The sequence below is a fragment of the Salvelinus alpinus genome, chromosome 9, assembly GCF_045679555.1.
Source record: "Salvelinus alpinus chromosome 9, SLU_Salpinus.1, whole genome shotgun sequence".
NCBI classification, from domain to species: domain Eukaryota; kingdom Metazoa; phylum Chordata; class Actinopteri; order Salmoniformes; family Salmonidae; genus Salvelinus; species Salvelinus alpinus.
Window position 1 is genome coordinate 46997372 of NC_092094.1, and position 14349 is coordinate 47011720.

The window sequence follows — 14349 nt, forward strand, 5'->3', positions numbered from 1 at the left end:
GGCAAAAACCAGAGAAAAAAATCCAACCAGGAAGTGGGAAATCTGAGGTTGGTCATTTTTCAACTCATTCCCTATTAAAGATACAGTGGGATATGGGACATGTTGCACTTCCTAATGCTTCCACTAGATGTAACCAGTCTTTAGAACCTTGTCTGATGCTTCTGCTGTGAAGTGGGGCCGAATGAGAGGGGAATGAGTCAGAGGTCTGGCAGAATGCTTTGAGCTCGTGACGCTCGTTCACGTGAGAGCGAGCTCTGTTCCATAGCTTTTCTACAGACAAAGGAATTCTCCGGTTGGAACATTATTGACGATTTATGTTAAAAACATCCTAAAGATTGATTATTATCTTCTTTTTACATGTTTCTACTGACTGTAATATGACTTTTCATCTGAACTTTTGCCTGGACCTGCACGGACAACAAGGAGGAATTTAGACATAAATGATGGACTTTATGGAACAAATCAAACATTTATTGTGGAACTGGGATTCCTGGGAGTGCATTCTGATGAAGAATATCAAAAGTTAGTGATTCATTTTATCAGTATTTCTGCTTTTTGTGACTCCTCTCTTTGCTTGGAATATCGCTGTATGCTTTCTGTGACTAGTTGCTGACCTAACATAATGATATGTTCTGCTTTCACCGAAAAGCTTTTTTGAAATCGGACACTGTGGTTGGATTAACGAGATATTTATCTTTAAAATTGTGTCTAATACTTGTATGTTTGAGAAAATTGAATTATGAGATTTCTGTTGATTGAATTTGGCGCCCTGCTAGCGGAACCCCAGTCCTAGACAGGTTAAGAGCAGTTGGAGGCCACGGAAGGAGAGTTGTATGGGATTGAAACTCGTCTGGAGGTTAGTTAACACAGTGTCCAAAGAGGGGCCAGAAGTATACAGAATGGTGTCGTCTGCGTAGAGGTGTATCAGAGAATCACCAGCAGCAAGAGCAACATCATTGATGTATACAGAGAAGAGAGTCGGCCCGAGGATTGAACCCTGTGGCACCCCCATAGAGACTGCCAGAGGTCCGGACAACAGTCCCTCCGATTTGACACACTGAACTCTATTAGAGAAGTAGTTGGTAAACCAGACGAGACAATCATTTGAGAAACCAAGGCTGTCGAGTCTGCCAATAAGAATGTGGTGATTGACAGAGTCGAAAGCCTTGGCCAGGTCGATGAATACGGCTGCACAGTAATGTCTCTTATCGATGGCAGTTATGATGTTGTTTAGGACCTTGAGTGTGGCTGAGGTGCACCGATGACCAGCTCTGAAACCAGATTGCATAGCGGAGAAGGTACGGTGGGAATCGAAATGGTCGGTAATCTGTTTGTTAACTTGGCTTTCAAAGACCTTAGAAAGACAGGGTAGGATAGATATAGGTCTGTAGCAGTTTGGGTCTAGAGTGTCACCCCCTTTGAAGGGGGGGGATGACCGCGGCAGCTTTCCAATCTTTGGGAATCTCAGACGATACGAAAGAGGTTGAACAGGCTAGTAATAGGGGTTGCAACAATTTCGGCAGATAATTTTAGAAAGAGAGGGTCCAGATTGTCTAGCCCGGCTGATTTGTAGGGGTCCAGATTTTGCAACTCTTTCAGAACATCAGCTATCTGGATTTGGGTTAAGGAGAAATGGTGGAGGCTTTGGCGGGTTGCTGTGGAGGGTGCCGGGCAGTTGACCGGGGTAGGGGTAGCCAGGTGGAAAGCATGGCCAGCCGTAGAGAAATGCTGAAATTCTCAATTATAGTGGATTTATCGGTGGTGACAGTGTTTCCTAGCCTCAGAGCAGTGGGCAGTGTGCTGTGCTGTCTATTCACCTATGCTGAAAAACAAGTGAAGTGGAAAGCGGAGGAAAACTCACCACTCGAAAAGGAAGTTAAGAGTTGGCGAGGCTTTACTCTGTGGATCCAGAACTGTCGTTGGCACTGTGTCATGATGATTCAGATGGGAGAAGACTGCAGAGCTATCAAGGGTGCCTACTACCATCCAACCTCCCTTGCATTACATAACAAAGCAAAGCAAAGCTTTAATAGGCGCCATCCGCAACATTAAACAATGCTCTGGTCAAGCAGCGGTGCTCTATAGCCTTAGATGTTAAAACTAGGAGTCTGTGTTACATGGAACGTCTGTGTTTTACTCTCATTAGCTCAGAAATGCAGCACATTGTTAGCATTTCAAAGCTAAGGTCTGAGTGTATTACCATCATCAGTATATTACCATCAGGTATGGTTGCCATGTGTACGCGTGGGTACGTTTATTTAATCTTCAAAAGATGACATGCCAAGACCAGGGATAATCCAATTAGACCTAAACAGGCACTGTTCTCTCTGCTGTAAACACTCAGGTTCCTATTAAAGTCGAAAAAAAGCTGCATCTGAAATGTCCACACACATCTACATTATATATACAAAACTAGTATGTGGACGCCCGTTCAAATTGGTGGATTTGGCTATTTCAGCCACACCCGTTGCTGACAGGTGTATAAAATCGAGCACACAGCTACAGTGGTTCCTCCTTTAAAAGTTGCGTCATACTGTGGCACACCTTGCGTGCTGCCTCGGCATTCTGTGGCACGTAGTTTAATTCTCAGCCATTTTTTCTGTTACTGCAAGTTATTGCTAGTTTGACAACCAGAGGGCATCTTTGAGAAGCATTTGATAGTATTCTGTATTGGCATTACCAGAGAATTTAAAACCTTTTTTGTAATAATATAGTATATGGGATTGATTGTAAGAAATTTGGCTTAATTCATTTGATTACTACTGTGGTGTTTCTATTCAGAGAAAAAGGAAAAAGGAAGCCCTCTCAGTTTCTATGGCGCTGTACAACGTGACGTCGGGAGTAGGCTACCGGATTGGAGGATTCTAAATTGTTTGCCTTTATTAGACAACTTAGTTACAATATTCGGTAAATCAGTGATATTTATTCCCACAGTAATTCGTTATGGATCCATAACTAAATCAACATGTGCATTTTGAAAGAGTATTTTGTATCATTATTTTATTAACGAAATGTGTTTATTTGTTTATTAGGCTACTGTGCAGTCTACAATAAATACTGTAGTAAACATGGGAAAGTGCCTAATTCCTTACATAATGGAGAGCAGGCCATGTCTGTACTACAGAATGCAGGGCATGCGTTATTTCATTGTTGTGATGTCTTCACTATTATTCTACAATGTAGAAAATTGTCAAAATAAAGAAAAATCCTGGAATGAGTAGGTGTGTCCAAACTTTTGACTGGTACTTGCTTAATTCATTAGATTAATATTATGATGATTAATACTATTCCATGAAAAATGAAATACCCTCTGGGTTTCTGTTAGAATGGAACTGAAAATATGGCGCTGTACAATGTGATTCCATATGTGTCATTTCATAGTTGTGATGTCTGTCTATTTCTGTAGTAGACATTACTCAACACTAGCGAGACTCTTTTCGCCTATGGTGGGCCTACAGTATATCGAAAAAGATTTTATTCAATGATGTGACTCTCTGCCAATAATTACATTTAGAGATTTGGAGGACTCTAAATTAATATCTAAGGGGAATTTTCCGTTGGGATCTGTGAGAATATCTACGTTTTTTAAAAAATATAATACTAAATGAATTAATAACAATCGCTTTGTTTAAAAAGTAACAATATTTTGGAGATTTTGTTTTCATTTAACCTAGAGTGAGCGAGAAATAGGCCATTCTTGAACATGGGTTGAGACATTCTCACTAATTTCTAAATAAAGCCAGTACAATGTGACGTCGGGAGTAGGCTACAGGATTGGAGGATTCTAAATTGTTTGCCTTCATCAGCACATTACTCAACACTAGTGAGACTCAATTCGCCTATGGTAGGCCTACAGTATATCGAAAACATTTTTTTATTCAAATGATGAGACTCTCCGCCAATAATTACATTTAGAGGATTGGAGGACTCTAAATTAATATCTAAGGGGCATTTTCCGTTAGATATTCTCACAGATCCTAAGGGGCTTTTATATAATTCTAAATGAATTAATAATAATCACTTTGTTTAAAAAGTAACGATATTTTGGAGATTTCGTTTCATTTAACCTAGAGTGAGCGAGAGAAAGGCAAAAAAGCAGACAACACATATCTAAAGAATATCATGGCATATTTGAACGAGTAATTCGTTATAGACCCATAACAAATTTTAATTTATTTTTTATTTTTCATTAACAGCTCATTTTTGAATGGTAACTGTGTTAAGGGTGGAGTTTTGGGCGGGGTGAGGAAAGGCATGACTTTAAGGTTACAATAGGCTATAAGTATACAGAAGATTGACGATTTTCCTCACTTTGATTATATTGTAGCACCATGACCATGATCTCTATTCATTTAAGTGAGCAGATTAAGGCTTTCAGGAGGAACGGAAAATCGGAAAATCTAAAAGTAATTAGACCTTTATGTAGTAAAATAAAAATAAATAAATAAAAGACCTACAACACCTTCGGTAGACCTACAGTATATCTAAAAATGTATTTTTTCATCTCTACATGATTTAAACCCGATCAAACTTGTTTGGCATCAACTGAGAACATTCATCTGCAACTCTGCCAAGACGACAAGCAAAGATGAACTGGTCCAGGCCATCAAGAGGTTTTGTCTAGAGAAATTGACGATACAACAATGCAACAAATACATTGATCATCTCAGCAAGGTTTTACCTGTGATCATGGGTATCATCGGATGGGGCCACAGTGTCTCCTGACCCCTCCTGTCTCAGCCTCCAGTATTTATGCTGCAGTAGTTTATGTGTCGGGGGGCTAGAGTCAGTCTGTTATTCCACCTGGCCGTGCTGCTGCTCCAGTTTCAACTGTTCTGTCTGCGGCTATGGAACCCAGACCTGTTCACCGGACGTGCTACCTTGTCCCGGACCTGTTGTTTTCGACTCTCTCTCTCTCCCTCTCTCTCTCTACCGTACCTGCTGTCTCTAACTCTGAATGCTCGGCTATGAAAAGCCAACTGACATTTACTCATGAGGTGCTGACATGTTGCACCTTCTACAGCCACTGTGATTATTATTATTATTTGACCCTGCTGGTCATCTATGAACATTTGAACATCTTGGCCATGTACTGTTATAATCTCCACCCAGCACAGCCAGAAGAGGACTGGCCACCCCTCAGAGCCTGGTTCCTCTCTAGGTTTCTACCTAGGTCCCTGCCTTTTTAGGGATTTTTTCCTAGCCAACGTGCTTCTACATCTGCATTGCTTGCTGTTTGGGGTTTTAGGCTGTGTTTCTGTACAGCACTTTGTAACATCAGCTGATGATAAAAGGGCTTTAGAAATACATTTTATTGATTGATTGATTGTGTGAAGTTTCATGACTCTAGGACTAAAATAAGTTCCTCAAAATGCCTTGTGAACTTCCATTAATATATGGCAATAAATAAAAAATAAAAACGACGTATTACTCGGTTCCTGAAAAGGTTACTTGGAAGGTTTTTTCAAGACACCGCCTGAACAGTCATTATTAAACAGACACTCTTATCTGGAGTGAACAACAGTGAACAGAGTCAATAAATGATGTGGCTGCTGCAGCGATTGAACATGCAACCTTGTTGTTGACTTACTGTGGTCTGGAGGCTTCTGCCTGGTCTGTCTGCAGTTTTTCTCCTCCCTCCACCTCCATGGTGCAGTACACAATCCTGTTAGGCGCCACCGACTTCAGGCCCTGCACTTCCACTATCACTATCTGCAAACAGCAACAGAGAGAGGACATGGTCAGCTCCACACTTACAGTGGGGCAAAAAAGTATTTAGTCAGCCACCAATTGTGCAAGTTCTCCCACATAAAAAGATGAGAGAGGCCTGTAATTAGGTGACCAAATACTTATTTTCCACCATAATTTGCAAATAAATTCATAAAAAATCCTACAATGTGATTGTCTGGATTTTTTTTCTAATTTTGTCTGTCATAGTTGAAGTGTACCTATGATGAAAATTACAGGCCTCTCTCATCTTTTTAAGTGGGAAAACTTGCACAATTGGTGGCTGACTAAATACTTTTTTGCCCCACTGTATGCAGCATTAGAAGCATTAGACGTGGAGTCACTGGGTCGTGTAAGTCCAGTCGAGGCACTATCACAATGCCAACCTGCAGCCACAGCGGGAACATTCACAGGCATGTAGGAACACACACACACACACACACACACACACACACACACACACACACACACACACACACACACACACACACACACACACACACACACACACACACACACACACACACACACACACACACACACACACACACACACACACACAAACATCAAAGAGCAGATAATTCTTGTTTCTTTTGTCTGGCCCCTTAGTAGACAGAATAACCCTCAAGCTGACCCCAGAATAGATAAAACTACTACCAGACTAATGTAAATAAAATGCCAAACACACATTGATCTTTCTTTCAAAAGTCAACCAGAACAATTAACACATCAATTATCTTGACAGAGCAAGCAATCTGAGCGTACCGCAAAACATTTACTGGGCAAGATTACAAGATGAAATCACCACACACACCTCCAGTGTGAAGGAGAGGACCACGTCGGACTTGGAAAGGAATTCTGTCTCGTCGCCCATGTCCAGGAAGGAGTTGTTCATGGAGGAGCGTTTTAGCTTCTGTTTGATGTCGGGGCCTCCCTTGGACACAGGTAGGCTCTCCAGGTTAGCCATGAGCAGATTGACAGACGAGCGCGTCTCCTCGATGTACATGGTCTCCATGTCTTTAGACACAAACTTGGGGTAATTCCTCTCCTGAGAGGGAGTCAGTGTTAGAGGAAGAGTTGTGCTTCCATCGTTGTGGCAGTTTATAACTACAGTGACCACAAGATATTATTTTAAGTATTCTGAAACAGTTGTCAACAATCACCGGCCCAGTGAGCTACACGATGTCCATCCAACTTTAACAAAGTTGATTTAACTAATCAATGTGTAGTTGACTAGTTGATTCAGGTGTGAAAGTACCTGGCTGAAGAAGAAAAAAGACATCTGGACACCTGGTAGCCCTCATGACCAGAGCTGATTACCACTGTGCGTGGCTTACACCGCATTGTTAGTTTGAGGGCTATAGGTGTAGGACTTACCCTGGCGATCTTGTCTGCAAGCTGTAGTCTTCCATCCAGCTCCCGGCGGATCTGGGCTGCCTGTTCGTCCACATTGTCCAGCTACAAACCACAGACCAGGAAGGCGAGTGTTAATCAACCAATCAACATATTGCTGAGTACCAATCAACAGATTGATCAAGAAAGTAAGACAATAAATGAAAAGATATGGGGTGTTTTGTAATTTGGCAAATAAAATGTATAGGTCTAAGCACACATGATAGGATTTCCTTTTGTGGACTGACAGAAATGTGCATGCACCAGGCAGTTTCCCAAGCGCACATTCATTGATATTCTAAGGTAAACTTCTTCTCTAGAGACGGGGGAATGGCTGGCACAGACACACAGAAATATGTGCAACTGGGGCATTCACTGGCCAGGATTTTCATTACCCACTCACAAACACACATGCAGACATAAACCATTACACACACACACTCACACCACAATGCTGTTTCCACTCGATAAGTCTTAACTCCGAGCTCTAATGTGATTTTAAAGAGTGGCACAACTGCTTCAAACTTAACAAGTGACATTTTTAAGGTGCAGTCCAACGGTCATTTCATGTACTTATTGCAGGAAAAATCTGGATCGGAAAGGTGGAGTTTGATCCAAGCAGAGAAACACACAAAGCTAATCAAAGCTAATCACACAAAGCTAATTTCATGGAACATCCTTTCCAGTATGTTGCTGTGTGTACTGACTGAATCAGCTGAAACCGCCCACAAAGTCATCATTAGCCACACGTTTCCTTTGACAACCAAAAACATCTCCCCACAGGATATCGGCGAAACAATATGGAATAACTCAAAATCTTGAAGTCCTAATGTGGTGGCTGTCGCTGCATACGGGCGCCACAAAGAGGTCAGTTACCCCCAATTAGGGTGTTATGGTGTCTGGTCATCTAGAGACTTGTATTGGTAGCGTAGCTCCTCCATAGTGGCTGACCCCCCGTCGCCTGATCAACCCTGATTGGCTGCGTTTACACAGGCAGCCCAATTCTGATCTTTCGCACAATTATTGCCAAAAGATATCTCAAAAATGAAAAGCATAATTTTTGGGACAAATCACTCGCTCAACGCTAAACCTTGTTTAGATATATTATTGAATAATGTGGCTATTGAGCAAGTTGAGGAGACTAAACTGCTGGGTGTAACTCTACATACTATGGGAGAGGCACATTTTTTTCATTGTCGATCAACAATGCCAAACCACCGGGGTCTGACAACTTGAATGGAAAATTACTAAGGATAATAGCAGATGATATTGCCACTCCCATTTGCCATATCTTCAATTTAAGCCTACTAGAAAGTGTGTGCCCTCACGCCTGGAGGGAAGCAAAAGTTATTCCCCTACCTAAGAATAGTAAAGCCCACTTAACTGGCTCAAACAACCAACCCATCAGCTTGCTACCAACCCTTACTAAACTTTTGGGAAAAATTGTGTTTGACCAGATAAAATGTTATTTTACAGTAAACAAATTGACAACAGAATATCAGAACGCTTATAGGGATAGAACATTCAAAAAGCACAGCACTTACACAAATGACTGATGATTGGCTGACAGAAATTTATGATAAAAAGATCGCGGGGGCTGTTTTGTTAGACTTTATTACGAATGTTGATATTATCGATCACTGTGTGTTGCTGGAAAAACATATGTGTTATGGCTTTACACCCCCTGCTATATTGTGGAGGAAGAGTTACCTGCCTAACAGAACACAGAAGGTGTTCTTTAATGGAAGCCTATCAAACAGTGAAGCAACACAAACAGACACATGCATACAAACATACAATAACGAATGCACTATGCACACATGTACACATGGATTTAGTGCTATAGATATGTGGTAGTAGAGTAGAGGCCTGAGGGCACACACTTAATATGTTGTGAAATCTGTTGTGAATGTATTGTAATGTTTTTCAAATGTATAACTGCCTTCATTTTGCTGGACCCCAGGAAGAGTAGCTGCTGTCTTGGCAGCAGCTAATGGAGACCCATAATAAATAAAAATAGCAAGCTGTGATGGTCAAAATATATGGACTCCACAGGAGATTGGTGGCACCTTAATTGGGGAAGACGGGCTTGTGGTAATGGAATGAGTGGAATGGTATCAAACAACAGCTGGTGCACGATATCTAAGGAAGTCTCGAGCTACTGTTCGCCTGAGGAAGAGTTTCTCATGATAAGCTGCAGACCACACTACCTACCGAGAGAGTTTTCATCTATATTCTTTGTAGCTGTGTACATACCACCACAGTCAGAGGCTGGCACTAAGACAGCATTGAATGAGCTGTATTCCACCATAAGCAAACAAGAAAAAACTCACCCAGAGGCGGCGCTCCTAGTAGCCGGGGACTTTAATGCAGGGAAACTTAAATCCGTTTTACCGCATTTCTATCAACATGTTAAATGTGCAACCAGAGGGAAAATAACTCTGGATCACCTATACTCCACACACACAAAGATGCTTACAAAGCTCGCCCTCCATTTGGCACATCTGAAGAATTCTATCCTCCTGATTCCTGCTTACAAGCAACAATTAAAGCAGGAAGCACCAGTGACTAGATCAATAAAAAAAAGTGGTCAGATAAAGCAGATGCTAAGCTACAGGACTGTTTTGCTAGCACAGACTGGAATATGTTCCGGGATTCATCCAATGGCATTGAGGAGTACACCACATCTATCACTGGCTTCATCAATAAGTGCATCGATGACGTCGTCCCCACAGTGACCGTACATACATACCCCAACAAGAAACCATGGATTACAAGCAGCATCCGCACTGAGATAAAGGCTAGAGCTGTCGCTTTCAAGAATAGCAGGACTCTAACCCGGAAGCTTATAATAAATCCCGCTATGCCCTCCGACGAACCATCAAACAGAAAAAGCATCAATACAGGACTAAGATCGAGTTGTACTACACCGGCTCTAACACTCGTCGGATGTGGCAGGGCCTTCAAACCATAACAGACAACAAAGGGAAGCACAGCCAAGAGCTGCCCAGTGACACGAGCCTACCGGACGAGCTAAACTACTTCTATGCTCGCTTCGAGGCAAATAACACTGAAACATGCATGAGAGCACCAGCTGTACAGGAAGACTGTGTGATCACGCTCTCCGCAGCCGATGTGAGTAAGACCTTTAGACAGGTCAACATACAAGGCCACAGGGCCAGACGGATTACCAGGACGTGTACTGCGAGCATGCGCTGACCAACTGGCAAGTGTCTTCACTGACATTTTCAACCTCTCCCTGTCCGAGTCTGTAATACCAACATGTTTTAAGCAGACCACCATAGTGCCTGTGCCCAATAACACTAAGGTAACCTGCCTAAATGACTATCGACACATATCACTCACGTCTGTAGCCATGAAGTGCTTTGAAATGCTGGTCATGGCTCACATCAACACCATCATCCCAGAAACCCTAGAACCACTCTAATTTGCATACCGCCCCCAACAGATCCACAGATGATGCAGTCTCTATTGCACTCCACACTGCCCTTTCCCACCTGGACAAAAGGAACACCTATGTGAGAATGGTATTCATAAACTACAGCTCAGCATTCAACACCATAGTGCCCTCAAAGCTCATCAATAAGCTAAGGACCCTGGGACTAAACACCTCCCTCTGCAACTGGATCCTGGACTTCCTGACGGGCCGCTCCCAGGTGTAAAGGGTAGGTAACAACACATCCGCCACGCTGATCCACAACACAGGGGCCCCTCAGGGGTGCGTGCTCAGCCCCCTCCTATACTCCCTGTTCACTCATGACTGCACGGCCAGGCATGACTCCAACACCATCATTACATTTGCCGATGACACAACAGTGGTAGGCCTGATCACCGACAAGACAGCCTATAGGGAGGAGGTCAGAGACCTGGCCATGTGGTGCCAGGACAACAACCTCTGCCTCAACGTGATCAAGACAAAGGAGATGATTGTGGACTACAGGAAACAGAGGACCGAGCATGCCCCCATTCTCATCGATGGGGTTGCAGTGGAGCAGGTTGAGAGCTTCAAGTTCCTTGGTGTCTACATCACCAACAAACGAACATGGTCCAAGCACACCATGACAGTCGTGAAGCGGGCACGACAAAACCTATTCCCCCTCAGGAGACTGAAAAGATTTGTCATGGGTCCTCAGATCCTCAAAAGGTTCTACAGATGCACCATCGAGAGCATCCTGACTGATTACATCACTGCCTGGTATGCCAACTGCTCGGCCTCCGACCGCAAGGCACTACAGAGGGTAGTGCGAACAGCCCAGTACATCACCGGGGTCAAGCTTCCTGCCATCCAGGACCTCAATACCAGGCAGTGTCAGAGGATGCACCTAAAAATTGTCAAAGACTCCAGCCACCCTCTCTGCTACCACACGGCAAGCGGTACCGGAGCGCCAAGTCCAGGTCCAAGAGGTTTCTAAACAGCTTCTACCCGCAAGCCATAAGACTCCTGAACATCTAGTCAAATGGCTACCCAGACTATTCGCATTGCCCCCCCCAACCCCACACCACTGCCACTCTCTGTTGTCATCTATGCAATTAACGCTACCTACATGTACATACTACCTCAACTAACCGGTGCCCCCGCACATTGACTCTGTACCGGCACCCCCATGTATATATTGTTATTTTTTTACTGCTCCTCTTTAATTACTTGTTCATTTTATCTCTTATTCTTATCCTTATTTTTTTAAACTGCACGGTCGGCTAGGGGCTCGAAAGTAAGCGTTTCACTGTAAGGTCTACACCTGTTGTATTCGGCGCATGTGAATAATAAACATTTATTTGATTTGAAACACATCAAACACATGGTTTCCGTCCAAGCTATTATTATGAGCCGTCCTCCCCTCAGCAGCCTCCGCTGATAAACTCAATGGTTGCTAAAATGGGAAGTAGTCTGTCCATAATAGGGAATTGCTCTGCATTCATGACATCTCAATCAACCAGACAGGTCCTACAGGCCCTAGTTTTGTCGCACCTGGACTACTGCCCAGCTGTGTGGCCATGTGCAGCAAAGAAGGACATAGGAAAATTGCAGTTGGTCCAGAACAAAAATGCACATATCACACTTCGATGTACACGGAGGGTAAGTGTCAGTAACATGCATGTCAGTCTCTACTGGTTCAAAGTTGAGGAGAGATTGACTGCATCACTATTGGTCTTTGTGTGAGGTATTGATGTGTTGAAGGTACCCAACTGTCTGTTCAAGCAGTTGGCACACAGTTCAGACACTCATCGGTACAACTCAAGACATGCAGGTCCAGAACAGAGGCTGGGAAACACACAGTATTAAATAGAGCCATGACAAGGGCTGTGGCTGTCACAGCATTTCATCAGCCGGTGATTGTCAAGCAAATAACTGTCAGTCTCATGGTAATTGACCATTGATTAACATAAACACATTTAGCATCTCCTGGGTTTCTACAAGTCACTGATGCAGACCTTTGGAACAACTACATTTTAAAAAGTCTAATAAATCCATGTAATATAGCCTACACCTTCACAATAAATCCATTATTTATATTAGACAGGTCTAAAGAAACATGATATGAGGAAAATGTAGTCTATTTCAGAAGAACAGAATAGCATACTCTGAGTTGTCCTTATGTTAGGTGCTGATCTGGCTATGCCTTATGGCTGTGGGCCACACTAGTTCATTTAGCAGACAGGATTTGCTTAGAATTCCGTACCATTATTTTACAGTATGAAGAATACAATTGAACAAAGTTGAATAAAATAGAAAGGATATGATCTCCAAACGATTTGAGGGAGTGCGCACATGTGGCTTTTCTGTGTCGAGCGGTTATCAAAGAAATAGGTACTCCTATATGCTTAATTTAGGTTTATTTATGTAACTTTAGTTGTTCAACAAATGCTGGGCTTGTTACACGGAGTGGAACAGGGAACCCAAGAGCAGACTCAGACGAGGAGACTGGGATGAAGTAACTAAGGTATTTATTGAAACACAGGGGGAAGATGGAGTGCAGGTCAGGGGAAACTCGGGCGGGTTACTTAAAAATCATACAATGTGATTTTCGTCTCTCACAGTTGAAGTGTACCTATGATCAAAATTACAGACCTCTACATGCTTTGTAAGTAGGAAAACCTGCAAAATCGGCAGTGTATCAAATACTTGTTCTCCCCACTGTATATCCATGCCTGATATGTAATTAGACATATAAAACAGAAAATCAACAGCTCTCATTGATAATGTATGGCTAATTAGTAAATAAGGCAGTTGTATTTTCATTCCATCCAGGAAATGTAATCGTCACAATAACTTGTCATGTGCAGCGACACAGCATAAATATGGCTTAATTACGAAAACTGAACACATCGTACTGTTTGCAACCAATGAAATGCAATTTGCCCATTCATCTGAAAGGGATTCTCTAATTAGTAGCTTCAGATGTAAAACTCAGCCATACATAATGACATTAATTTACAAGTACTAGTCTTGACACAAAACATCCCAAAATTTCAACAGCCCCCCATAACGATGGCATACAAACGAGAAGGATATATGGTCTCTGTCTGTAATTAACTTCTTATGCCTGCATCCCGCTACCGGGATCGATATGACAGCAGCCAGTGAAAGTGCAGGGCGCCAAATTCAAACAACAGAATACTCATAATTAAAATTCCTCAAACATACATGTGTCTTATATCATTTTAAAAGGTAATCTTGTTGTTAATCCCACCAAAGTGGGGGCGTGTCCCAAGTGTCCGATTTCAAATATGCTTTCCAGCAAAAGCACTACAAACGATTATATTAGGTCACCACCAAACCACAATAAGCACAGTCATTTTTCCAGCGAAAGATAGCTTTCACAAAAAGCAGAAATAGAGATAAAATTAAATCACTAACCTTTGATTATCTTCATCAGATGACACTCATAGGACTTCATGTTACACAATACAATACAATGTTTTGTTTGATAAAGTTCATATTTATAACAAAAAATCTGAGTTTACATTGACGCGTTACATTCACTAGTTCCAAAAACATCAAGTGATTTTGCATAGATTACATTTTAGTCATTTAGCAGACGCTCTTATCCAGAGCGACTTACAGTTGAGTGCATACATTTTTTTATTACATTTTTTACATACTGAGACAAGGATATCCCTACCGGCCAAGAGCAGACGCTCTTATCCAGAGCGACTTACAGTAGATTGCATACATTTTATTACATTTTTTACATACTGAGACAAGGA

The 14349-nt window shown here is 42.3% G+C and overlaps 1 protein-coding gene across 1 annotated transcript in view; it reads right to left on the reverse strand.

Moving 5' to 3' along the window:
• The window catches only part of LOC139530232 (calcium-dependent secretion activator 2-like), a 250472-nt gene that overhangs the window by 135913 nt on the left and 100210 nt on the right, over nucleotides 1-14349 (reverse strand). The window contains exons 4-6 of the mRNA XM_071326441.1: nucleotides 7105-7185; nucleotides 6542-6775; nucleotides 5591-5712 (exon numbers count right to left, since the gene is read on the reverse strand). Coding sequence (XP_071182542.1) covers nucleotides 5591-5712; nucleotides 6542-6775; nucleotides 7105-7185 — 437 coding nt within the window. The remainder of the gene's footprint in view (nucleotides 1-5590; nucleotides 5713-6541; nucleotides 6776-7104; nucleotides 7186-14349) is intronic.